Source organism: Sceloporus occidentalis, unplaced genomic scaffold (assembly GCF_023333645.1).
Source record: "Sceloporus occidentalis isolate IW3139 unplaced genomic scaffold, rSceOcc1.0.p SCAF_2, whole genome shotgun sequence".
Taxonomy (NCBI): Eukaryota; Metazoa; Chordata; class Lepidosauria; order Squamata; family Phrynosomatidae; genus Sceloporus; species Sceloporus occidentalis.
The window spans coordinates 271,754,322-271,781,632 of record NW_028316982.1 but is presented as its reverse complement, the minus strand read 5'-3'; the positions used below and the strand labels follow the sequence as shown (position 1 = coordinate 271,781,632).

General features: G+C 43.0%; 1 protein-coding gene across 7 annotated transcripts in view; it reads left to right on the top strand.

The window, feature by feature from the left end:
- The window catches only part of LOC149320190 (solute carrier organic anion transporter family member 2B1-like), a 144,290-nt gene that overhangs the window by 48,854 nt on the left and 68,125 nt on the right, over positions 1-27,311 (top strand). For all 7 annotated transcript variants that reach the window (XM_089513106.1, XM_089513104.1, XM_089513108.1 and 4 more), the window contains exons 3-5: positions 7,854-7,939; positions 15,352-15,489; positions 15,621-15,783. In XM_089513106.1, the coding sequence (XP_089369232.1) occupies positions 7,877-7,939; positions 15,352-15,489; positions 15,621-15,783 (364 nt within the window). In that variant the 5' untranslated portion in view covers positions 7,854-7,876. The remainder of the gene's footprint in view (positions 1-7,853; positions 7,940-15,351; positions 15,490-15,620; positions 15,784-27,311) is intronic.

The window sequence follows — 27,311 nt, the reverse complement described above, 5'->3', positions numbered from 1 at the left end:
ACGAATTAAGAACGGAGAGAGGGGGAATGGAACGAATGAGGGACGGGTGCGTGTGGTAAAATCCGTCCCCCACTCATTCTGCACTCGTCCCTGCTCCTTCCGTTCTGTGCTCAGAACGGAATGGAAGGAGCCAAATGCGATAAAGTTCTCTGTGTTGGTAAATCGATTCCAAAAGATCCATCTTTCCCACTATGAAAGCAGATCTTTTCATTATCCCCTTGTGATTGCTTGTTTTTTGGCACGATTTTCATCCCCACTTGCTTGCGCCGCTTCAAAATGTATATCAATCATCTGTGATATAAGCGACAGCTCAGGCAGCCTGGCTTGGGAACTACACACACACACACACACACACACACACACACTAAATTGATAGAAGATTTGATTCAGTGGTTTTGCAACTACTTGCCTCACTATGAGCTGCAAAACCAATGAATCAAATCTATCAATTTTTTAAACAAATTGATAGAATAATTTTGCAACTACTTGCCTCACTGATGGCAAGTAGATGCAAAATCAGTGCATTGAATCTTCTGTTAATTTTATTTTATTTATTTTTTAAAAAACCCAATCGCCCATAGGTCACCCCACAAGTACAAAGGCAGCACTGAGAGGGAGAAAATGGTGGATCTACCACAAACTGAGGAGGGATAGTAAGCACCCCTCTGCCATTAATCCCTCCCCTCCGGAATGATGCGATTCAGATTCGCCATTACCACTTGTTAAACACACTTCGGAATCGATTATTTTCAAAAGAACTGTTAGGAAACTAGTTTCTGGGGAAAAACACTTTTTTAAAAAATTACTTTTTGTTGGTTTTTCACAAAACATACATAACAAAACATAAACTTAACATAATTACATACATACATATATGCATACATACATACAAACAAAGTACTCATTCCCGTCACTAAACATGTTTACATATTTGCCTACTCTTTCTTCATATCTTCATATTCTAACACGTCTTTTCTGATTTCTGTATCTTAGTTGTCTAATTTCTTTACTAACATATATTGTCTCTCTTGACAGTTACCATAAAAAACATTTAACACGTAGGATCTACTTCCTGCAACTTATATTGGTCCTAACCGGTCCTATCTCTCGGGAAGGTTCCAGATGGTGAGGCTGGGGGACAGCTGCTCTCGGAAAAGAGAGCTTACATCGGGCGTCCCTCAAGGCGCCATTCTGTCCCCCATGCTATTTAATATTTACATGAAGCTGCTGGGAGAGATCATCCGGAGCCATGGAGCTCGGTGTTATCAGTATGCTGATGACACCCAGATCTATCTCTCTATGTCTCCGACTGACACAGTGACTAAGAATGGCATCTCTCCTCTGGACGCCTGCCTGGGGGCAGTAATGGGTTGGATGAGGAAAAACAAACTCAGATTGAATCCAGAGAAAACAGAGGTACTCAGGATAGGTTCGCCTGGCCCGGGCAGGGAAATTTGTCATCCTGTCCTTGATGGGATTAAACTTCCCCTGAAGGACAAAGTACGTAGTTTGGGAGTACTCCTGGATCCATCCCTATGTTTATCATCTCAAATAGATGCGATGGCCAGGAGTGCTTGGTATCAGCTTCGGCTGATACACCAACTGCGTCCCTGTCTGGACCGAGGGAACCTAGAAAAAGTAGTACATGCGCTGGTAACCTCTCGTTTGGATTTCTGCAATGCGCTCTACATGGGACTACCTTTGTATCAGGTTCGGAAACTTCAAGTGATCCAAAATGCAGCAGCCAGGCTAATTACGGGCACAACGAGATTTGATCATATAACACATATTTTAAAATCTCTACACTGGCTGCCAATTCGTTTCCGGTCCCAGTACAAAGTGTTGGTTATTACCTTTAAAGCCCTAAATGGCTTGGGCCCGGGTCACTTGAGGGAACGCCTCTCCCTGCATAATCCTCCCTACACACTCAGAATTTCTGGAAAACTGTCTCTTAACCAACCTAAGATGAGGTTGGTGTCCACTCAACAAAGGGCCTTTTCGGCCGTGGCGCCCTCTCTATGGAATGCCTTACCTGAAGGGATCCGTCTTAGTGGATCAGTGGAAGCCTTTAAGAAGGCTTTAAAAACTCATCTCTTCCTTCAAGCCTTCCCTCCTAATTCCATTTAAGAATATATTCCCCTATCGATGTATAGTATCTATGATTCTTGATTTTAATAATGTCATTGGATGCTTTTAAATTTTGGTTGCATTTAATCCATTTTAATTATGTACTTTTAAGATGTGGTTTCTACTGATTTTATTGTCTGTTTTTAACAATTTCTGTACACCGCTTTGATCATTGGAAAAGCGGTTAATAAATGAACAATTTATTATTATTATTATTATTATTATTATATTTTTCTTATATTCCTGGGGGGTTTTTTGTTTTGTTTTATCTTAACCATTTGCTATACGTTCCCCTCACCTTAATTGGTTAACTTTCCTCTACAAATTAATCCATTTTACATAGTTTCTTGGTCAGATATTTCTCATTTAACTAGCCTAGCTTTTGTTTCTTATTCATTAAGTAAACTTTCATTCAACTTTAAAAAAAGACGTTCGTTAATGTAATTGTGCACTGCGTCTTTTTTAAACAAACTTTCAAGCGTTTGTCTTATCTTTTTTACAACATAAACTCTCTGTAACCTTTTATTATCATATTTCTTCCTTTGTTTTAGCAAAAAATAACATTGTTCCATCTTTCCTTTAAAAAAATATTAAAAAGGTCCCATTCTTTTTTAACCTGTTCTTCACTCTTTTCTCTCATCCAACATGTCATCTTATCCATCTCTGCCACCTCAAATACTTTATTTAACCATTGTTCTATAGACGGAATTTGTTTTGTCTTCCATAGTTTTGCGTAGACAATTCTTGCACAGGATAAAAGATGAAGCAATAATTTCCCATATTTCTTATTCAGCTCATCATTTAACATGCCTAACAGGAATGTTTCAGGTGCGAAAACCATTTGGATTTTCAGTTCCAGTGTTATTACCTTATACACCTCTACCCAATATTGATTTGCCTTCTTGCATGTCCACCACATGTGGTAGTAAGTTCCAATCTTACTATCGCATTTCCAACAATATGGATTATTATTTTTATACATATATGTGATTTTTTGTGGGAACAAATGCCATCTATGCGTCATTTTGTACGTATTTTCTTTTAGCTCTTGGTTAACTGTGTATTTTGTACCTCTCCAAATGTTTTCCCAATTCTGATATTCCAAATTTTTCCCTATGTTTTGGGCCCAGCGAATCATGCTTATCACTTCTTCCTCCATATCCCATGTTAATATCATTTTATAATATTTAGTAATCATCTTTTTCTTGCCCTTTTCTATTATTTCCTCCCATTCAGATGTTTGATTATTAATTCCTATTAGCTTTTGATCCATTTTCCATCTTTCTCTTAGCTGTCTGTATAGGTACCAATGACACTCAATTCCCGCTAATTTCAATTCCTCTTGGGATTTTATCTCAATGTTCTCCTTACCAAATTTTAACAAGTCTGTATATCTGATCTATCTTACTCTGGGATTACTCTCCTTTCCAAAAAAACGCCTCATGAGGGGAGCATTTTTGAGGATTTTTTTTACATAACCTTAGTTTTAGTTTCTCCCATACTTTCAGTAGGCCCTTGTGGAAAAAAAACAAAACACTTTTGTGTGTGTGTATGCCTTGCTTTATCGTAACAGCAATCAATCAAAATAGGATAAGGACCGGTTTCAAATGGGAAAGATGGTCATACAACTCAATCAGCGATTTGCTTTAAATCTTAGTGGGAATGCACCCTTCAAGTGCAAAGGCCAAATCCTCACTGAATCCTGACCATCCTTGCCTTTAATGCAAATTTTAAAAACCTACCACTTGCTCCAGCTGTTCCAGGAAAATCCAGGACACTGCAAAGTGATGCTGGGTGGCTGTTCACAGTGATCTTGTAATGCATGTTGTTGGTGCAGCTTGCTCCCCCTGAAGTCACAACAAGGTGCCCTGCCATGTGATTGATGCTGGCTGCCTGGTTTTTGACCCGTGGCAGTGGCAATGATGCCAGGAGGTACAGCAGGATGCTATGTAAAGAGCTGCCCATCATTGCTTCAGAATACGGAGGTACCAGGGAAATTTGGGGCTGCTTTGAGACTGCAATACTCCAGGTGAGGCCTAGAGTATTCCACCCAGTGTAGACCTGCATGCATTCACACTTTCTACAGCTACTGCTCCTCTGCTGAATCTCATGCATTTGCGGGGGGGGGGGGGGGGGAGATTCATTTTTTGGAGCAGAACTTCCTCAGGAGCCAGCATTCAGGAGCTGCAGGGCATGTCCACACGGGCCATTTACACTGGTTCCCCCAACCCTCACATTAACCCTTCGGTCAAGACAACCCGGGCCAAGCCCCAATGTGAGTGCAGGCTGTCTTCACATGGGAAGGCCAGTTCCGTACTGAATCCAGGCCATCCCTGCTTTAAAACAAATCCATGGATTCCAAATTTTTGTAGCAGAATGTTTTTTGTTTCTCCTTGAAGAGTCCATATAGGAGAACATACTTACAGTTCTGGGGAGGAGCCCACAGCTCTGTGGTAGAGGATGCACTTTCATAGAACCATAGCATCACAGAATCCTAGAGTTTGAAGAGACCGCAAGGGCCACCCAGTCCTACCCCATTCTGCCATGCAGGAACTCTCAATCAAAGCATACCCAACAGATGGCCATCCAGCCTCTGCTTAAAGACCTCCAAGGAAGGAGACTCCACCACTCTCCAAGCGAGTGTGTTCCACTGTCCAACCACTCTTACTGTGAGGTGGAATCTCTTTTCCTGGAGCTTGCATTCAGTGCTCTGTGTTCTAGTCTCTGAAGCAGCAAAAAACAAGCTTGCTCTATCCTTGTTTTCTGCTGCTTTAGAGAACAGGACCCGGAACAATGAATGGAAGCTACAGGAAAAGAGATCCCACCTAAACATTAGAAGGAACTTCCTGACGGTAAGAGCTGTTTGTCAGTGTAATATACTCCCTCGGAGAGCGGTGGAGTCTCTCTCCCTGAATGACTTTAAACGGAGGCTGGATGACCATTTGTCGGGTATGCTTTCATTGAGAATTCCTGCATGGGAGGGGATTGGACTGGATGGCACTTAGGGTCTCTTCCAATTCAAGGATTTATTATTCTATGTTTGTATGATCCTCAATATGACACCCCTTCGAATACTTAAACAAGGCTATCATATTACCCCTTAACCTTCTCTTCTTCAGGCTAAACATACCCAGCTCCCTAAGTCTTTCCGCATAAAGCATTTCTTTTTCAGATAGTCTCAACAGTGCTGCAAGTTCCCTCTGTGTACCTTTTCCAGACTAACACAACTGCATCCACACTGCAGAAATAATCCAGTTTGACACTATTTTAACTGCTATGGCTCAGTACTATGGAATTAAGGGAATTGTAGTTTTGTGAGACATTTAGAACTTTATCGCATTGGCTCCTTCCGTTCTGTTTTGAGCACGGAACGGAAGGAGCAGGGACGAGTGAGGAATGAGTAGGGGACGGATTTTACCGCACGCACCCGTCCCTCATTCGTTCCGTTTCCCCTCTCTTCCGTTCTTAATCTGTTCCAGAGGGGAAAATTTTTGAGAACTGTTCTGAACAGTTCTCAAAAAGCGTTCCCTCTGGAACAGAATGGGCAGGGAAGAGAGGGGGAACGGAACGAGTGAGGGACGGGCGTGTGCGGTAAAATCCGTCCCCCACTCGTTTCCGTTTCCTGCCAGGCCGGGCCGAGAACCCAGTGCGATAAACTTCTATGTCTTCTCTGTCAGAGAGCTTTGGTGCCACAATAAGTTACAATTCCCAGGATTCCTGCCCGCTGAGCCAGGGCAATTAAAACAGTGTCAAACTGGATTATTTCTGCAGTGCGGATTGGATATCTTTGAATTCTGTAAGCTAGGAGGAGTTGATTTGGGGCTAAAATGAGCACTTATGGGTGTTGGAAGACAATAATAATAATAATAATAATAATAATTTAATTTATTTCTATACCGCTATTCCAGGGATCACAGTGGTGTACAACAGCAAGTAAAACATACATCATATCATAAAAATACAACAATTAACAATTAAAAACAATTAAAACCCTACAAAACAACCCCATACAAATGGCTGGATAGATGGAATCTGCCAATTACATTGCCAGGGGAGAAAAGATGACAACAGGCTCATGGGGGGAAAGCCTGGCGAAATAAAAAGGTCTTCAGAACGGTTCTTCTTAAAACCATCAAGGGTGGTGACTGTACGGAGCTCATGGGGGAGAGAGTTCCAGAGCTGAGGGGCCGAAACTGAAAATGCCCTCCGAGATGAACTAAATCGAGCATCTGGAACTCTCAAAAGATGTTTCCCACCTGACCTGAGAGTGCGGGGCGGACTGTATGGGGAGAGGCGGTCCTCCAGGTACCCTGGGCCCAAGCCATTTAGGTGTATGCTGTCTTGTATGTTTTTTCTGGGGTGGGTGGGGGGAAAGGATATAGCCATGCATCAAATAGAATAAACAGATGGACTAGTGGTTTGACTGAGTGTAAGAAGGCCATCAGTTTGCTGGAGGTAGTTTGTGTTGGGGGGGGGGGGGGCAGGTGATTACTGAACATTATCTCCATTTGAGTCTCTTGGGTGAATTGTTGTTGTTGTGTGCCTCCAAGTTGTTTCAGCCTGTGGCAAACCTTTGGCAACCCTATCATGGGGTTATCATGGCAAGACTTGCTCAGAGGGTTGCCTTTGCCTTCCTCTGAGTGCAACTTGCCTAAGATCACCCAGTGGGCTTCCATGGCCAATCAGAGATTCAAACCTTGTTTTCATTGGCATAATAGTCCAATGCGGAAACTACTACATTGTGATAATGCTACTGAACCAATAAAATTTTTAGTGTCAATGCAATACTGAAAAAGGAACGACACAGGGATGTTAAAAATGCTGTCTACTGTATGTGATCCACACTGAATAAAGCAAACAATCCTCTCAATAAAAAGCTAGGACTAAGAGAGCACCCTCCGCTTGTTCTGCAGGAGCCACAGAAACTATTTACAAGTGTCAGCTGATACTTTGGATTTATGCCTCCCGCTTATTTTTTGTTCTCCCTCCTTAAGTGCTATAGAAACATAATGGTTTAATGTTCTTCTGCTTGTCTTGACAAGATCTAGCTTGACAACAGAAAGGTGGTCCAAATTGTATTGGCCTCAACAATTTTGCTAGCCTGAATTTAAAACAGGAGAGAATGAAGCAGAATCTATCAAATATACTAACCCCCTCCCCATTAATATTTGTGCTTGGAGTGATGTCTCTTCTTAAACAGTTTTTTGTGGGTTTTTCGGGCTATGTGGCCATGTTCTAGAACACTTTATTCCTGACGTTTTGCCTGCATCTGTGGCTGGCATCTTCAGAGAAATCGCTTCTTAAAGTTACTGGGGGTGCGGGGATTGGGCTTTGGAGTTTTGAAATTATAACCATGATGCAAACTGAGGATTCATCCTCTTAGGAAAAGAATAGGCAAAGAGTAACACATGCCGTTCAGGATTGCATTTTATGGTCCTGGAGGCCCTCCAAGCCCTCTGGCCACTCAGTTAAATTTTCCCTTTGGTGACTTGTTTTTGTACACCCCCAAATGACTGAAAACTATTGCAAAATGCCGCAGTTTTGCTCCCCATTCGCCACCTCTTCAAAAAACCTCCCAAAAGGCAGACAGAAGTCAAAACCTGAAAAGTGATGCAGGCAGCTCAAATAAGACTTGCTGTTTGCATTTTCCAACCAAACAGCATCACATTCTGCAAACCCAAGTTGAAACCCCCTGTACGTTTAATGCCACGATTTTTCTTTTGCAGAGTCACAAAGCACAGATGAGAAAATGTCAGACAGCGATGGCATGCACAAAAGACTCCCCTGCAAGAATCCATTTCGCACTGTCAGAGTAAGTTCCTTGAGCACATCCTAAACGAATTGCCCCAACTTTGCAGGACAAAAAAAAAAGTGAAAGAAAGGCATTTTCATTTTGGACAGGTGGCTTCTAGCTGCCGCCTTTCTTTTCCCAGACATGCTCTTTGAAAAACTGGCTGCTTTTTGGAGAGGTTCAAGGAGGCCAAATACAGGTTTATAGGCAGAGAAAGCTCTGCCAAAATGGTATGAAGACTCAGCGGTAAAGGGCACTCCATTTGTGCCTTCTAAAGTTCAGCTGAATGTGCTGGGACTGCCATTTATAGAGGCTCCGATTCAGACACTGAGAATTTATATGGAGTGCTGTAGGTATTTTTTTTATTCAAGTGGGCAGACTCCAGGATGGGTTTAAATGCTTCACAACAACTGTATTTTTGGAAGTAGCTTCGTGAGCCTGTAAGAGTTTATGTCCTTTCTACAGAGTGACATATGCAGAGAGGACATTTGTATCGCCTTTAAGCAATCACAACTGACCCCATCTATCCAGAGCTGGTCTCAGTTGCTGCCACACTGCAAAATTAATGCAGTTTATAGCACTTTAACTGCCATGGCTGAATGCTGTGGAATCCTGAAATCTGTGGCATCTTTTAGCACCAGAGCCCTCTAACAGAGAAGTCTAAATATCTCACAAAACTACAAATCCCAGAATTCCATAGCATTGGGCCATGGCAATTAAAGCAGAGTCAAACCACGTTAATTTTTGCAGTGTGGATCCAACCCTTAACCCATGCTGCCTTTACATCTCTTTCCTATTTATTTGTGTTGAAGCAAGAAAGGCAATTTTCAACATGCTTCTGTCAAAAAGTTAAACCAACCAACAGCTAAAGAGTCCGCTGCACTTAGAATTGTATTTCCCACTGTTCTTGGGTTTCTTGTTCTTAATCTGTGATGGATGCAGTCTATCTGAAATGCATTTTCATCTTCTATTCACTAATTTCCCATATAGTGCTACATATTTGAGAACCACCTTAGATTTAGATTGGACTACTGAGGTCTGAGATTTCAGTGGGCTGGGACCAAAAGGAGCCCACAAACTCCTTGTAAAATGGGGGGAAAGAAATATTCCTAGTTACTTTGTGGTGTGTATCATAACTCACCCACTGGACTCTGAGAATTCAGACAGTGAGGAGGAGGCAAATAGAAATCTGTTTGTATAACTGGATCAAACATTGATCAGAGCGGAGAAAGCAGTGAAGAAATCAGAGGACTAAGAACGGGGAGGGCAGCTATGAAAGAACTAGAAACGCTCCTAAAGAGAAAAGATAATACAACTAGGCACGAAAGTTAGAATTGTACAAGCAATTGTATTCCCCATTACCATGTATGGATGCGAGAGCTGGCCAGTTGAGGAAATGGACAAAAAGAGAATAAATTCATTTGAGAAGTGGTGCTGGAGAAGAGTGCTGAGGATACCATGGACAGCAAAAAGAACAGATAAATGGGTCATAGAACATATATTTTACTGTTCTATTTTAACATGAACCCTTATTATTGTTTACTTTAGATTGTACGCCTCAGGAGGGTCTTTATTTTAACTCAACTGATTATGTACAGCACTGTGTAAACTTATGGCGCTTTGTAAAAAAACTGAGGAAGTAGACTGAAGTCGACAAAAGCTCCTGCTGCCAATTTCTTTCTTTCAGTGAGTCTCAAAGGTGCTACAAGATCTCTCTACATACCAATTCTACAGACTAACACAACTAACTAACAGACTAACATAACACAGTTATATCTTTCAATTCTATAAAAAAAAAAACTTGTAACAACAACAGATCAAGCCTGAATTTTCCCTGGAGGCAAAGCTAACTAAACTGAGGCTGTCATACTTTGGCCACATCATGAGAAGCCATGAATCATTAGAAAAGACAACAATTCTAGGAAAGATGGAGGGAGCTAGAAAGAAAGGAAGACATTGGCTGCATTCTCACTTACAAATAAATCGCTTTGCGATCTGAATCGATGGATTGGTTTGGCAGCAGAGCGTAGTTCGCACTACATTTGTCCCGATCGCATTTTCTTGATGCAAAATAAAATAAAATAACCCACTTGTGGTTCACACTGACGAATGAATAAATGCAAATTGGACCCCCTCCAGCCAGCCAAAGGGCAAATTTGAATCGAATCCGATCCGCATCTGGTTCACACTTGCGCGGAATCGATTTATCCAAAAAGACACAGAAAAAAATCAGTATCAAAAAGACATGGGTTAAATGGGTCTAGTGCATGGTCCTCCTTTCCGAATCGCTTCAGTGATTCAGTTCAAGTGCGAACCATGGTCATTTAAACGGCTTCAAACTGATTTGCAAACTGGTTTAAAATGTAGTGGGAATGAGGCCCACATGTTGGATGGATGGACTCAATTAAGGAGGTCCAAAGTATGAATCTGCAAGAGCTTAGAAGAATAGTGGAGGATAGGAGTCTTGGAGCTGTCTCATCCACAGGGTCACTGTGAGTCAAGATCTACTTGACGGAGATTAACAACAACAACAAAGCTCCTGATAATGAGGCTCTGTTTGACTCCCAAGAACTGAGAGTTGAGGCATATTAAAAAGGTTCCAGAAATAAGGGCTGAGAGCTGATTGCTATATGCAGGAGAAGGCAGTTTCCTCATGTACTGTGGCCAGTTTTAAGTTTACTTTCAATCTTCTGAAAGAAAGGGGAGAAGAGAACAAGCCGTTCAAGCAGCAGGCTTTTCCACCCGAGCTCTCAGAGCACCATCTGCTAATACCTGCTGGCTCCTTTGACCCAAAACGCTCCTCACGCTCTTGCACTTGTATACCTAGAACTGGCTGGCAGGCGTTTCAAAACCATCTGCCCACCTGACTCCTTCTTGGGTCAAAGAAGCATCAAGCGCTTCAGTCCCAGCAAGCTTGGCTGGACTTCCAGCTGCTCCGCTCCTTCCTCCTTTGTAGCATGCAGACATCACAGGCAGGGCAGAATATAAAAATAGATATTCAGGGCATGGTGAAGAATGTGGAAGCTCCAGGTGTGGGATCTCTCCCTCTCTTCTTCAACAAGCAAGCAAACAAACAACAAAGGAGGACAAAGAAAACACTGAGGGAAATGGAAATTTTGAGCACTTTACAATACTGATTATTAATCTCCAAATCACTCTGCTTCAATATTCAAAGTATTTCATATTATCCCCATAACCCCCACAGCAGCCTGGGGTGTAACTATATATGTATGTATATGTAGGGCCTCATTCCCACTACCTTTTAAACCAGATCACAATTCGGTTTGAACCAGTTCAAACGACCCTGGTTCCCACTTAAATCAATTTGCTGCAGCGATTCGGTGTGGAGGGCCATGCACTAGACCCGTTTAACCCATATCTTTTTTAGGTTGCTTTGTTCCACATCTTTTTCACCAAATTGATTCAACGCAAGTGTGAACCACAAATGGGTCAGAATCAATTCAAATTTGCCCTTCGACCGGCTGGAACCAAATTATTTTGAATCGATTCATACATGAATGGGAATCACAAGTGGTCTATTTTGATGACAGAAAATAACAGAAAACGGAATCGGGGCAAATGTAGTGGAAACCATGCTCCAATGTCGAATCGATCCTTCGATTCGGATCACACAACAATTTATCTGTAAGTGGGAATGAGGCCTAGGTATATGTATGCATGCAAAATGAACGCATTGTCTCCCCCACAAGAATTCTCAACACATACCCCATGATTGTCTCCACTACAAGAATTTTTGACACATTTGTTGTTAACTGCCCTTGAGTTAATCTCGACTCATGGCAACCCTATGGATGAGACATATCCAAGAGCTTCTGTCCTCCCCTGGTCTTCTTAATTCCTGAAATCACATAAAACCCAGGCCTAGAGTACATTTAGGGCAAAAAGTATTGTTGATTTTTAAATTGTGAATTTCTTCACCCATGGAGGCCCAGAGGTCTTCCAAACATAGTGAAAAGGATCATAGAATCATAGAGTTGGAAGAGACCGCACGGGCCATCCAGTCCAACCCCCTGCCATGAAGGAAATCCAAATCAAAGCATCCCCAGCAGATGGCCTTCTAGCCTCTGCTTAAAGACCTCCAAGGAAGGAGACTCCACTACACTCCGAGGAAGGAGTGTGTTCCACTGTCAAACAGCCCTTACTCTCAGGAAGGTCCTCCTAATGTTGAATGGAACCTCCTTTCCTGCAGCTTGCATCCATTGTTCCAGGTCCTGTTCTCTGGAGCAGCAGAAAACAAGCTTGCTCCCTCTTCAACATGACATCCTTTCAAATATTTAAACAGGGCTATCATATCACCTCTTAACCTTCTCTTCTCCAGGCTAAACATCCCCAGCTCCCTGAGTCATTCCTCATAGGGCAAGGTTTCCAGACCTTTCACCATTTTAGTCGCCCTCCTCTGGACACGCTCCAGTTTCTCAATGTCCTTTCTGAATTGTGGCGCCCAGAACTGGACACAATATTCCAGGTGGGGCCTGACCAGAGCAGAATACAGTGGCACTATTACTTCTCTTGATCTAGACACTATACTTTTATTGATGCAGCCTAAAATAGCATTGGCCTTTTTAGCTGCCGCATCACACTGTTCACTCATGTTCAACTTGTGGTCTACTTGGACTCCCAGATCCCTTTCACATGTAGTTTCATTCAGCCAGGTGTCCCCCATCCTATATCTGTGCATTTCATTTTTCTGCCCTAAGTGCAGTACCTTACATTTCTCTGTATTGAATTTCATTTTGTTAGCTTTGGCCCAGCTTTCTAGTCTATTCAGATCATTTTGAAAGTTGATCCTGTCCTCTGGAGTATTAGCTATTCCTCCTAATTTGGTGTAATCTGCAAATTTGATAAGTATGCTCCCAATTCTGTCATCCAGGTCATTGATAAAGATGTTGAATAGCACTGGGCCCAGGACAGAGCCATGTGGGACCCCACTGGTCACTTCTCTCCAGGATGAAAAGGAGCCATTGTTGAGCACCCTTTGGGTTCGGCCGGTCAACCAATAAAAGATCCATTTAACAGTTCCTTTGTCTAGCCCACATTTTACAAGCTTGTTTGCAAGAATATCATAGGAAACCTTGTCAAAGGCCTTACTGAAATCAAGATATACTATATCCACAGCATTCCCTTCATCTACCAAGCTGGTAATTTTATCAAAGAAAGAGATTAGATTTGTCTGGCATGACTTGTTTCTCTGAAACCCGTGTTGACTTTTTGTGATTATGGAATTGCCATCTAGATGTTCACAGACTCTCTGTTTAATGATCTGCTCTAGAATCTTTCCTTGTTTTGATGTCAGACTAACTGGACAATAATTCTTGGGATCCTCTTTCTTCCCCTTTTTGAAGATGGGGACAACGTTTGCCCTCCTCCAGTCTGCTGGGACTTTTCCTGTTTTCCAGGAGTTTTCAAATATGATTGCCAATGGCTCCGATATTACATTTGCCAGTTCTTTTAGTACCCTTGGATGCAGTTCATCTGGTCCTGGAGACTTAAATTCATTTAGATTAACAAGGTGTTCCTCTACTATCTCTTTACTTATTCTGTGCTGAAATTCCCCTATTCTGTCCTCTGCTCCATTATCCTCAGATTGAGCAACCTTTTCCTTTTCTGAGAAGACTGAGGCAAAGAAGGTGTTGAGTAATTCTGCCTTTTCTCTGTCTTCTGTTAGCATTTTGCCATCTTCTCCACACAGTGGCCCTACCATTTCCTTCTTCTTCTTTTTGCTGCGGACATATCCAAAAAAGCCCTTTTTATTGTTCTTAACCTCTCTAGCAAGCCTGAGTTCATTCTGTGCTTTAGCTTTTCTGATCTTATCTCTTCACTTGCTAGCTATTTGTTTGAATTCCTCTTTAGTGATTTCCCCATTTTTCCATTTCTTATACATCTTCCGTTTCAAACTTAGCTCCGTTGAAAGTTCCTTAGTCATCCATCCTGGTTTCTTGGGACACCTCCGATTTTTCTTTCTCACTGGAACTGTTTGAAATTGTGCCTTCAGTATCTCTCTTTTGAGAAACTCCCATCCATCCTGAACTCCCTTATCTTTTAGTATTTCTCACCACAGGATCACCCTCAATACTTCTCTAAGTTTACTGAAATCCGCTCTCCTAAAGTCTAGAATGTGTGTTTGACTATGCCTGGCTTCTCCTTTCCACTGTATTACAAACTCCAGGAGAACATGGTCACTTCCACCTAAAGATCCCACCACTTGCACCCCATTAACCAAGTCATCCTTGTTGGTTAGGATGAGATCCAAAATAGCTGACTCCCTTGTTGCCTCTTCCACCTTTTGGACCATGAAATTGTCTTCCAGGAAAGTGAGGAATGTGCAAGACCTTGAGGATTTGGCTGAGTTTGACTTCCAGCAAATATCAGGATAGTTGAAGTCGCCCATCACTACTACATCTCTCTTTTCTGAGTGTATGGTCATCTGTTCTAGAAAGATATCATCCAATTCCTCAGTCTGACTTGGGGGTCTGTAGTAGACTCCCACCATAACATCCTTGTTGTTTCCCTCCCCTTTAATTCTTATCCAGATGCTCTCCACCTGGCTTCCATGATTGATGTCCTGGATCTCTTCACTGGTGTAAATATCTCTGACATATAGTGCTATTCCTCCTCCTTTCCTGTTTGGCCTATTTCTCTTAAAAAGGTTATACCCCTCTATTTCCACATTCCAATCATGAGACTCATCCCATGAGACTCATCCCATGATGGTGATTATGTTTATTTATAATACCCTTTCCACCAAAGGGCGGTCTATCCAAACATATACAATGAAAAGCGAATGATAAAACACCACACTACAAAATACTAAAATAATATACTAATATGCAACAAACAAAACAAAACAGACAAACAAATGCCCAGCACAACCATTAAGCTCATTTCGGGGTATTCTGGAGCAAAAAAAATTTGCAAAAATATACAACCACTGGAGGCCACAAACAGGTCCAGGGCCACATGTAGCCTGTCCCTGGTATTGATGGTGGTGGAAAGAGGAAAGACAGAGGCAGAAGGACTTAGAAGAAAGCAGCTGCTGTGCCTTCAGTAGACTATCTAGTGAGGAGCACAGGTGTAAAACAGAGCCAGCATGGTGCAGTGGTTTGGGTGCTGGACTAGGACTCTAGAGACCAGGGTTTGAATCCCTGCTCAGCCATGGATCCCCCTGTGTCATTTTAGGCAAGTTATACTCTCTCAGCCTCAGAGGGAGGCATTGGCAAAAACCCCTCTGATCAAATCTTGCTAAGAAAATCCTGTGACAGGCTTGTCTTAGGGTCACTATAAGTCAGAAACAACTTGCAGTCAGAAACAACATGATGTAACAACAGATGTAGTAGAAGATCCCTAAGTTATTGTGACAGGAGTCTGTTCTAAACCCCACTGATATTTTCTTCTTCTCATTTTAATACCCACAGTTCTTTGTTGTCTGTCAAGGGTTCCTGCAACTCACACAGCTGCTGACATCTGGCTATATGAAAAGCACTATCTCAACCATCGAGAAGCGCTTTGGATTCTCCAGCCAGACATCTGGACTGGTGGCCTCCTTCAATGAGGTACCACATTTGGTGGTTGCATCTCCCCCCCCCCCCCCAATTTTCTTTCTTCTTTTCCTTTTCAACTTTCCTGAGGATTCAGCCTCTCCAGCATTTTAAGTAGCTTCTCAAACTCTCATCTCACTACCCAGGTGGGAAACACGATGCTGATCATCTTTGTGAGTTACTTTGGCAGCAGAGTCCATCGGCCCCGTTTCATCGGCTATGGGGCCATCCTCGTCGCCCTGTCTGGATTTGTTACCGCTCTTCCTCACTTCATCACGGGACCCTATGAATATGATCGCTCCATTGCAGGTAAGGGTGTTCTTTTTATATTCTTCATGAACAGGAAAATCTTCCTTTTTCTTTTTTCATATAGACAGTTAGTTGGGGAAAGCAAAGAAATTTGGGGAAAGCAATGATCCTATCCCACCCACCCCATTTCGTGAATATAAAAATATAGGAAGAGCCACACAGTCCAGCATTCTATTTTTGTTGATGTTGTTATGTGTCTTCAGGTTATTTCTGACTTATGGCATCCCTAAGGTGAACCTAGAGTCAGCATGCTTTAGTGGTTCGAGTGTTGGGCTATGATTCTGGAGATCAGGGTTCAGTTCCCAACTTGGACATGGAAACCCACTGGTTGACCTTGGGCAAGTCACATGCTCTCAGCCTCAGGGGAAGGCAATGGCAAACCTCCTCTCAAGAAATCTTGCCAGAAAATCCATGATACGTTTGCCTTCAGGTAGCCATAAGTCAGAAATACAAGGTGAACTTATCATGGATTTTTCTTGGCAAGATTTGCCCAATGGCAAATCAGGTGCCCCATAAGTCACTAGTGTTGTTGTCACCCAGTGTGGGTGCCAGAAAGGGTTGCTGGCGGGGACTGTCCTGTCCTCCCTCCCATGATGATGATGATGATGATGATGATGATAATAATAATAATAATTATTATTATTATTTATATCCTGCCTCTCTACAAAAAGCAATCAAGGCGGCTTACAAAGTTAAAATACACAGTCCAAACCCTCAACCCACTCCCACCTCCTTAAAATACAATTAAACAGTGTGGAATTAAAAACATAAAACATACTTTAAAAAAATACAATAACTGTGGTGAAGTCGGAGGTCAGCAGTTAGATTTTCCTTCCGATGGCTGGAGAACTATTCAGGAAAGGCCTGCCGGAAGAGATCCATCTTTATAGCCTTTTTAAAGTTGTTTAGAGTGGTAATATGACGGATCTCGTCCGGCAGCCATTCCACAGTCTGGGAGCAACAGCTGAGAAGGTCCTCTGGGAGGTCGTTGACAGCCTTGTTTTACAGGGCTGTAACAAAATTTTCCCTGAGGATCTAAGTGTGTGGGGAGGATTATATGCAAGGAGGCGGTCCTGAAGATAGGTTGGACCCAAGCCATTTAGGGCTTTAAAGGTAATAACCAACACCTTGTACTGGGCCCAGAAACTGATGGGCAGCCAGTGAAGTGATCTTAAGATCGGTGTTATATGGTCTCTCCTGGATGTATCAGAGACCAATCTGGCTGCCATGTTCTGAACTAAGTGAAGTTTCCGGACCAAGCACAAGGGTAGCCCCATGTAGAGTGCATTACAGAAATCAAGGCGTGAGGTTACCAGCGCATGTACTACGGTCTCAAAGTCCCTGACTTCCAGGAAAGGGCGCAGCTGGTGTATCAGCCGAAGCTGATAACAGGCACTCCTGACCATCGCATTCACCTGATTTGCCATGTGAAGTGACGAATCTAGGAGCACCCCCAGACTGCGAACACAGTCTTTTGAGGAGAGTGCGACCCCTTGAAGGACTGGAGGTTGTATCCCGATGCCTGGGTTTGGAGCCGATATAAGTATCTCCGTTTTGTCTGGATTCAGCTTCAATTTGTTTTCCCTCATCCAATCCATTACTGCCTTAAGACAGTCATTGAGAGGCGAGACGCCATTTGAAGTCACAGCTGAAGACTGAGACATAGAGAAATATATCTGGGTGTCATCAGTGTACTGATAACACCCCGGCCCATGCCTCTGGATGATCTCTCCCAGCGGTTTCATGTAAATGTTGAAAAGCATCGGGGACAGATGGCACCTTGAGGGACGCCACAATTAAGCTCCTTTCTCGCCAAGCAACTGTCCCTGAGCACCATCCTCTGGAATCTGCCTGAGAGGAAGGAACGGAACCACTGAAATGCAGTGCGATTCAAGAGGATGTCATGATCTATAGTGTCAAATGCCGCTGAGAGGTCCAGAAGCACCAACAGGGTCACACTACCCCTGTCGATGCCCAGATGTAGGTCATCAGCCAGAGCAACCATGGTGGTCTCAACTCCAAATCCCGTCCTGCCTCACTCACCCAGCTGCCCCACCACCACACTTGGAGGGTTCACTAGAGGGTGAACATACAGCCAGTCAAGCATGTCAGTGAGAAAGGAGGGAAGGGAAAGGGGGGGGCACAGTTTCTCATTCAGGCTTCTCTATAGCCTGAGCTTTCTCAGCCAAGGCAGTGGAGAAGAGGGGGCCACTGCTGGCGGATGCTGTTGCAAGCTCATGCCAACCACTGGCTCTCACCCATTCAGGCTTCTCCATGGCTGTGTTTCTTGGGGGCAAAAGAGCCAAGGGAGCAGAGAAGAACAGGCAGGTGGCAGAGGCATGGCTGCAAGCTCACTGCCCATTCAGGGTCCTTTGCAGCCATGGCTCCCTCGGCCAGGCCAAGGCAGAAGAGGAGAAGGGGCAGATGCTGGCAATTGCAGTTGCAAGCAATGATAGCAGGAAGGGGAAAAGTCTGTGGTGTCACTACTGCTGCTGCCACTGCTACCTCGCTTTCTCAGCTGCTCAGCAGCCCCACCAGACCTGGAAGGGGCTGACCGCTCTCCCCCAGCAGCCGCAGTGGCCAGAGAGCCTGACTAGGTTTCATTCCCCTGAGGTGTCATCCGGTGAGGGCTGCATTCCCTGCACCCCCTAGTGATGCCCCTGCCCACAAGAAGGATCTGAGTGCACTAGCAATTAAAATTGCTGTTGAAAATGTTGGACATTTCTGGACTAGAACTCCAGAAGTCCAGGATTTGAATCCCCATTCACCCATGGAACCCCCTCCAGAGGGTGATCTTAGGTAAGATTCCCACTGTCTCTCAGCCTCAAAGGAAGCAATTGGGGAAATCTCTTCTGAAGAAATCCAACCAAGAAAATTCTAGGATATGATTGCTAGAGTCAGCATGATGCACTGTTGGACTGGGACTCTGGGAGCCTAGGGGACCATTCAGACTACCTTTTACCCCGATTCCCAAACCAGATTAAAAGTGGGAAGTTCCCACTTGCACCGGGTTTTGCACACCTGGACCGGAGTTTTGCACATTCAATCCGGGGCAAATCCTTCTCAACCTGGGTTTTCTGAAAGCGGGGTATTCCCCATTTCTTTTAGAAAAACCTGGTGCAAGCGAATGTGAACTTGAGCCTGATCATGATTGGGTCAAGTTCAGGGGGAGGGATAAAGGTCAGAGGGTGGGCTTTTTAAAAAAATAATTGCTGACAGTTTATGCAAATGAAATGCTCTCAGTTTAAACTAATGGGGGACTTTCCCCGCCAGGAGAGGTTCCGTTCTGGGTTGGGCTTCTGCCTGACTGCCTCCTTCGCTCCCTGACAGACAAGCCCCTTCCTTCCTTCCTTCCTTCCTTCCTTCCTTCCTTCCTTCCTTCCTTTTCCTTCCCTTGAAGAGCCCCAGCAACCCCAGGGAGGACATTTTGGGGTTAACCTTGGACATAGATCCCAGGGAGAATGTTTGGGGGTTAACCCTGGGCATAGAGCTGGAAGGAGGATCTCAATGGAGGACATTTTGGAATTCCTTTTGGGCATAAAGCTGGAATGGAGGACCTCTGGTCACCCCACCCTCATAGAAAGGCCTTTTTTTTTGTTAACTTCACAATTTGACAAAATATGTGAAGATTGCCACTAGATTTTTAAAAGGGGGGGGGGGAAGCATTCATGCCATTGCCGCTGGATTTTTTTTTTAAAAAAGACACTAATGGCACTATTTTTGAAAGGCACTACAGGAAAAGGTGCCCCAATGGCCAAGGTTCCCTCTCTCTCTCTCTCTTCTTATGTGCCAAATTGACAGAATGTGCGAACTTTGCTGCCAGATTTGTTTTTTTTTTTTAAAGGAAGGGGGAAAGCACCCATGTCATTGGCGAATGGCTACATGACACATCATGAATGGCAAGAGCGGAAGTGATTTAGAAATCATTTGATTGACAACAAGGAGGCTCCATTTTAAAGCGCTACTTTTTGAAATGTGAACGTCAGCAGGGCAAATTGCACTGAGGGGGTTTGATTGGGGTAAAGGTAATGAGAACTTCTTTCCGTGGAGATTTGGTACTGGCTTAGTGAATCCAGACCAGATCTACCCAGGGCAAAGGAGCTAGTGGAAATGGAGCCTAGGGTTCAAATACCCACTCATCTGTAGAAATCTACTGGATGGCTTTGGTCATGTCACACTCTCTCAACCTCAGGTAATGGCAAGCCTCCTCTGAAGAAATGGGACCAGGGAAACCCTTGGATAGGGTTACGATAAATCAGAGTCAACTTGAAGATATGTAACCACCAGAAGGATGGAAAAATAGAATAGGAAAAAATTTCAAATATTTTTTAAAGACTTTATTTTGTGTAAGCTATCATTGACTGCAGTCTGCTTCATCAAATGCCTGAAGTGGGCTGCAATCCCTGGAAGCTAATGCTGCTAAAACCTGTTAATCTATAAGAACTAACTCACTCCTTCTTTTGTTTGTTTGGGTCCTCCTGGAAATTTCTATTGAAATCAGTGATTTAAATAGCTGTTAATTAAAATTGTTAATTGAAAACTAAGAGTGATTAGGCCAAGAGCCAGTTTGCACTGTTTAAAAGCCAGTGTACTATGGAAAGATGGATAGTGAGTTGTGGGGAATGGAGGGGAAAGATGTGCATTTAGATTAAGACTACACTCCTTCGTCTAGTAGATTTTTGGGGACTGATGATCTTTGTATGTAATTGTGAAGGCAATTAAGACATTATGTCCTATAGGCCAGCCTTGCACACATGAAGTCCAAATTTTAATCCATAGACTCTCCGGGTACCCAAAGGGCTGGGAAAGGCCCCAACCATTACCTGTATGGATGGATAAGATGGACCAATGTCTTGACACCCCCCAAGTCTGCTTCATATTAGGATGAAGGTTTTGTTTGCATATTTTTAAAATAAGGACTCTTCACATTTTGTATATATCTTCATTAACACAACATACAATATTTTTTAAAATTCATGTGAAGAAAAAAATAAAATTAGCAGATTTGCCTGTCCAGGCAGAGAGGGCTTTGAGCACTTAGCTCTTAAAAATCTGGCTTTGCGTCCCTTTGTATTCAGCCATTAGCTTTGTGCCTGTTTGTTCTTGCAAGCGGTGTGCAAGGGGTGCTGAGTTCATGTTGTGCCACCCCATTTTCAGACCAGTTGTTCATCTTAACATGATAGGCAGGCACACTGTGGTCCACTCTGTGCTGTGAGTAGTTTACTGTTGCTGGTATAGGCAATTGGGAATTTTAGTTCATTTTTAGGAAGCACTTACCACAGTCTGCAAATCTCTTCCTGAACAGGAGGAAAGTAGTGGACTGTTTTGTTTTGTTTTGAAAGGATGTGGGAGAAAGCGAAACTCAGATTCATTCCTCCCAACTTCATCTATCGAGAAAGTTGAGGACAGTCTGACAGGGGCGTTGATGCCTGGAGGTGTGTGCACTCCTTTTTATTTTTATGTTCCTCCTGTCATTTCTGGCCAGACAGGTTGTTCTGAGGCATTTTTAAAATTTGCAAAATCTCCAAAAAGAGGCAGTTGTGGTATGAGGGTGCGCATTATGGGCAAGACACTACTTGGAGAAATATCTCTTGTCTACCTCCCTCAGCCAAAGAGAAGTAAGCAGTTGGCTTTAAGAAAGACATAGTATTGGTACATTGAAAGGGACCCATTCAGAATCAGCTTCAGGAGTGGGTGCCCCACTGGTAGAGACTAAGGCTTTGTCTCCATGTTCTGTTTGTCTGTTCAAATGGTGCACGACCCATCTCCAGTTCTGGTGTAGGCAGTCCGGACAATGTCTGGCACATTCCACTGCAGAAACAGGATTTAACAATGTTAACACGGAGTAAAAAAGACAGCTGTGGTGATGCAGAAATAGAGTCCAAGGTAACAGGGGCAGGTTGGGGCAGTTGTGGGGCCAGAATAAACTGCCCTGTGCCCAGAATATCCTGGCCAATGCAGACATGGCCCCAGTTATGTGGTACCCATTCATAAGGTCCATGTGGAAGAAATCTATTCTCATGGCAAAGACTAGGGATGGAAAGAACATTTGAAAAATTGCAGGGGGATTTTCAGAAAAGGTACTTCTCACTTGCTATGTATGGTTGTGAAAGCTGGACAGGGAAGAAAGCAGATAGAAAGAGAATCAACTCATCTGAGATGTGGTGTTGGAGGAGAGTGCTGCAGATACCCTGGACTGTTCAAAAGACAAATGAATGGATGCTAGAGCATATCAAGACTGAACTCTCCCTAGGAGCAAAGATGACTAAACTGAGACTCTTATACATTGAACACATCATGAGAAGACAGGACTCATAAAACCATAGAATCACAGAGCTGGAAGAGACCTCAAGGGCCATCCAGTCCAACCCCCTGCTTTGCAGGAATTCACAATCAAAGCATCCCCGGCAGATGGCCATCTAGCCTCTGTTTAAAGACTTCCAAGGAAGGAGACTCCATCATCTTCTGAGGGAGTGTGTTGCCCTGTCGAACAGCTCTTACCATCAGGAAGGTCTTCCTAATGTTTAGGTGCAATCTCTTTTCCTGTAGTTTGCATCTATTGTTCCATGTCCTAATCTCTGGAGCAGCACAAAACAAGCTTGCTCCATCCTCAATATGACATCCCTTCAGATATTTAAACAGGGCTATCATACCTTCAGGCTGAACATACTCAGCTCCCTAGGTCGCTCCACACAGGGCTTTCTGGTTTCAAGAACCTTCAGCATTTTGGTTGCCCTTCTCTGGACACACTCCAGCTTCTCCAGAACTGGATCCGGTATTCCAGGTGAGGTCTGACCAAAGCAGAATAGAGTGGTACTATTACTTCCCTTGATCTAGACATTAGAAACCCCATTAGAAAAAACAAGACAGTAATGTTTGGCAAGGTGGAAGCCACTGGAAGGAGAAGACCACCTTACAGGTGGACCAGCGACGTAGCCAGGATTTTGGGAAAGGGGGGGGGGGGTCCAGACTAATTGCCACCATTATAATGGGGCTTGGGTGCAGTGGCACAGCAGCACCATTCATTATATCTAACGGAAGGAGGGTCCGGACCCCATGGACCCCCCCCCCCCTTTGGCTATGTCCCTGGGTGGACGGACTCAGTCAAGGAATCCACATGGATGAGTTGCAAGACCCGAGTAGAATACTTGGCAGTCTCTTATTCATAGAGTCACTATAATGTTAAGGAAAAAGCAACATGGGACATACAATGAAAGAAATAAAACATGTATGTGAGAGTCAGGATGACTCAGCAAAAGCAATTAGAAGCCACACAGGCGTAAAAGGTAATGCAATTAACAAGTCCTGAATGCCAAGGACAGAAATGCAAAGTGGATAATTGAACACACCTGAGAATTGTTAAAGTGGACAAGGTGAGATGATGAAATCATTAATTATGGGATGAACCAAGAGAACCAATGAAAATGGATGTACACGCCCACTGGGTGGAAACTGACAAGAGTGGGTGGTGTTTTCCAATGACTATAATAATGGCTATGAATCCCAATGTATTTTGTGGGTAGTAGTTGGGTAGTAGTGAGGAGTATTGGATAGTTTTGGAGCTGTATATAGTAGAATAAAGTAGATCTTTTATATAAGACTACTGAGTTGTCTGGTGTCTTGGGTGAAGATACAAGAGCCAGCTGGATCCTGAAGAAGTGTGAAGACTTCTGTGGAAGCAAGAGTGAGAAGGCTTGGAGAGTTTGTCAGGGTCTTCAGCCTATTCTCTGTAACTCTGCTGCTTTAGAGCAAAGCTTTAACCACTGACCAAAACTGGTCAGCGCCGGTGCGTAACAAGGTGGTGAGTTCGAGCCAGAGGTGAAGAGCTACAACTCCCATCATCCCTGACAAGGGTTATGGGCCCAGTTACTGCAGCACCCAGCATCCACAGAAGCTGAAAGTTCCAGAGAGTGGAAGACAGTTTTGTGGAAGACAGATCAGAGCAAGCTGTTTGCGCTGCACTGATAAGCTCCGTGAGTAACTCCTCCTGTGTTTTGATTAAGCCCGAAAGGGGTCAGCTGTGCATACTCAGAAGGACTGTGTCAATTGAGTCACTGCACAAATTAAGATGGAGATTTTGAAGTTTAGCAAATTGAATAGAAGCAACTACTCCACCTGGAAGATTTATGCCCAGTCTCTACTAGTAAAAGAAAGTTTGTGGGCCACAGTTGAAGCCGGGCTGCCAGCTGATGCAAATGCAGCCACGAAAGAGAAAGATAACAAAACCAAAGCCTGTCTTTTTCTAATGCTGGAAGAAGACTTGATTAATGTTGTCAGAGATAAGGAAACCGCCAAAGATGTGTGAGACACCCTGCAAAGACTACACACTCCTTCGACTGCCTTTGCAAAAATGCTATTGTCTAAGAGAATTTATAGGCAGAAGATGGCAAAAGGGCAGTGTGTGATAGAACATTTAAAAACAATGCAAAACTTGTTTGTGCAGACTGAGCTAAGAGGAGTAGAAATAAGTAGAGAATAGCAATGCTATATATTGATTGAATCATTAGACCCTTCTTGGGGAAACATTACCAACAGTTTGCAAAACTTACCGGAAGCAGAGTTGACTAGAGACTTAATTGTGGCCAGGATTCTGGAAGAAAACCAGAGGAGACTGTCTGAGAGGAATGACGCAGCAACTTCTAAGAGCGTGCCAAGTGAGCAAGCCAAGCCTGATGTGCGTGGGCTGGACCAGGCAGCTTCTTCGAGGGAGCAACGGAAATGTTTCTACTGCAAGAAGATTGGACATCTGCAGAGGCATTGCAAGCAGTTGGCTGCTGAGAGAAGCAAGCAAGAGAGCAGATGGCAACCACGGCACTATCAGAGGCAGAAGCAGTCCAAGCCGCCATTTTTGAAGGACAATAGTAATAATAATAAGGGGTTTGCGACCATGATTAAGGAAAAACAAAATGCAAACTCTAAATGGCTTGTAGATTCAGGAGCTTCGTCCTCCATGTGTAATAACATTAATTTAATTAGTGAAAGAAAGCCAGCCAATGTAAATGCTGTAGTTTTGGCTGATGGGAATGAGCTCAGTGCTGTAAATCAAATGGGGACAGTTTACATTCCAGGGCTGAAAGAAAACTTTACTGATGTTTTGCATGTAAAAGAATTAGAAAACAATTTATTATCTGTGAGCAGATTAACAGACAGAGACTACATAGTCACTTTTGAAAAGAATTTGTGTAAAATAACATTGAATGGGGAACTGCGTGGCATAGGCTTGAAAAAGGATAAGCTTTATTTCCTGGAGGAAAATGTTGATAGTTATAAGGTTGAGAATGCTAACAATATTGATAATGTTCCAATGCACAAAGATTGCATACATGAGCTCCACAGAAAATTTGGCCATGCTAGTTTCAAGTGTTTAAAGAATTTAATAAGCATGTGTCCAGATCTAAAAGTAGCAGAATGCAAAAATCATTTAGACTGTACTGTTTGTAATCAAGTGAAGGTCAGAGCTTTTCCAGTTGCTAAGAAATCCAAAAGAATTGCTCAAAGACCATTTCAATTTGTCCATGCTGATGTAGCCCAAGCAAATTGTTTGTCTTTAGGAGGAAGCAGGTATTTCCTAGTAATTGTGGATAGATATTCAAGGTATGCTTTTGTAAGAATATTGAAAAATAAGTCTGATGCTGGGCAAAGTTTAAAAGCATGGGTAAGAATGGTGGAAAGGCAATTTGATAGCAGAGTTGGAACAATTGTTACAGATAGAGGGGGAGAATTTTTAAACAACCAGCTGTATAATTGGTTTCAGAAGGTGGGGATAAGACATGAAACCACTAACCCTGCTTGTCCAAGTGAGGATGGTTTAGCAGAAAGAAAAATCCAGGACATTAAAAGGATTTCTGCTTGCTTGATGGCAGATGCCGGAGTAAAAGACAGCTTTTGGGGTGAAGCAACTCTGACTGCCATACACATAAGCAACAAGTTGTTTCATTCTGAGATTGAAGACATTCCCTACAGGGTCTTGTATGGGAGAGTGCCAAATTTCAAATATTTAAGAGTTTTTGGACAATATGCACATGTGTACATACCTGCTTGTTTTAGGAGAAAAGGAGAACCAAAAAGCAAAAGGCTTATGTTTTTGGGATATTCAGGGAACAGCTACAAATTTCATTTAGGAGGCAGAGAAGTACAGTACTCCAGGTCTGCAAATTTTGAAAGACATGCTGGCTGGGACAAGCTGCATGCCAATAAAGAAGTGTTCTTGAGGTTAGGTAGCTCAAGTGAGCAGGAAGCCCAGACTGAACCAACTTCAGGAAACGGAGGGGTTTCAGTCAAGCCAGAAGCCTCTACTAGCAGTAGTGGTAGTACCTCTGATGGGGAGACATAAACAAGACCAGTAACCACTAGGATGACGGAAGACAAGAGATTTAGCAGAAAGACAACAACTTCTAGTGCAGACAGTGATGAAGAGAGAGGCAGAACGGCAGAATTCGTACCCAGGCGTAGTCACAGAGTTAGAAAGTCACCAGATAGATTTGTTGTGACACAGGCAAGAGCTTGTACAGTAATAGAAGAGCCTGAGAGTTTTGAAGAGTTGGAAACCTTTTCTAGGGAAGAACAAGAAAGATGGTGTGAAGCAATGGATAGTGAATTTAGTTGCTTGGTGAACAAAAATGTTTTTGAAGTTGTGGATAGACCCAGAGATAAGAAAGTGATTGGTTGTAAATGGGTATACAAGAGAAAGGAAATGCCTGATGGAAGCATTAAGTACAAAGCTAGATTGGTAGCTAAGGGTTTTGCTCAACAGCAGTATGAGAATTTTGACAAGACTTATTCTCCAACAGCAAAGCCAGAAAGTTTGAGAATGGTATTAGCTGTAGCAGCAAGAAGGAATTTAGTTGTTGAACATTTTGATTTTGAAACAGCTTATTTAAATGCAACTTTGGATGAAGAAATTTTTATGGAACAGCCACAAGGTTTTGAAGAAAATGGAAGTCAGAAAGTTTATAGATTGAAGAAGGCATTGTATGGTTTAAAACAGAGTGCCAGAGCTTGGAATTTGTGCATTAATGATGAGTTAGTTAAGTTAGGATACAAAAGAAGCGTTGCAGATGCTTGTGTTTATACAAAAGGAGATATAGTGTTAGTGATTTATGTGGATGACTTGTGTATATCAGCAAAGACAAAACAGGAAATTGAGTCAGTGAAAAGAGAGTTGTCAGAAAAATTCGTTTTAAAGGATTTAGGTTTGTTGAAGTCTTATTTAGGCATAAATGTTGAATGGACACAAGAAGGTCATTGTTTGCTAAGCCAGAGAAAGAAGATTGAAAATTTGATTGAAGAGTGTGGTCTACAGAATGCTAAAATAGTTAAAGCTCCAATGACAACTGGTTTCGTATCTGAACCAACAACCAGAGATTTTGAGGACAAGACTTTTTTCAGGAGCATAATAGGATCTCTACAATTCATTTCTTGCCACACTAGGCCAGACATTTCGTATGCCATGAACGTTTTATCCAGAAGACTTTGTGATCCTAAAGTTGAGGATTGGACAGCTGTAAAACACTTTTTGAGATATTTAA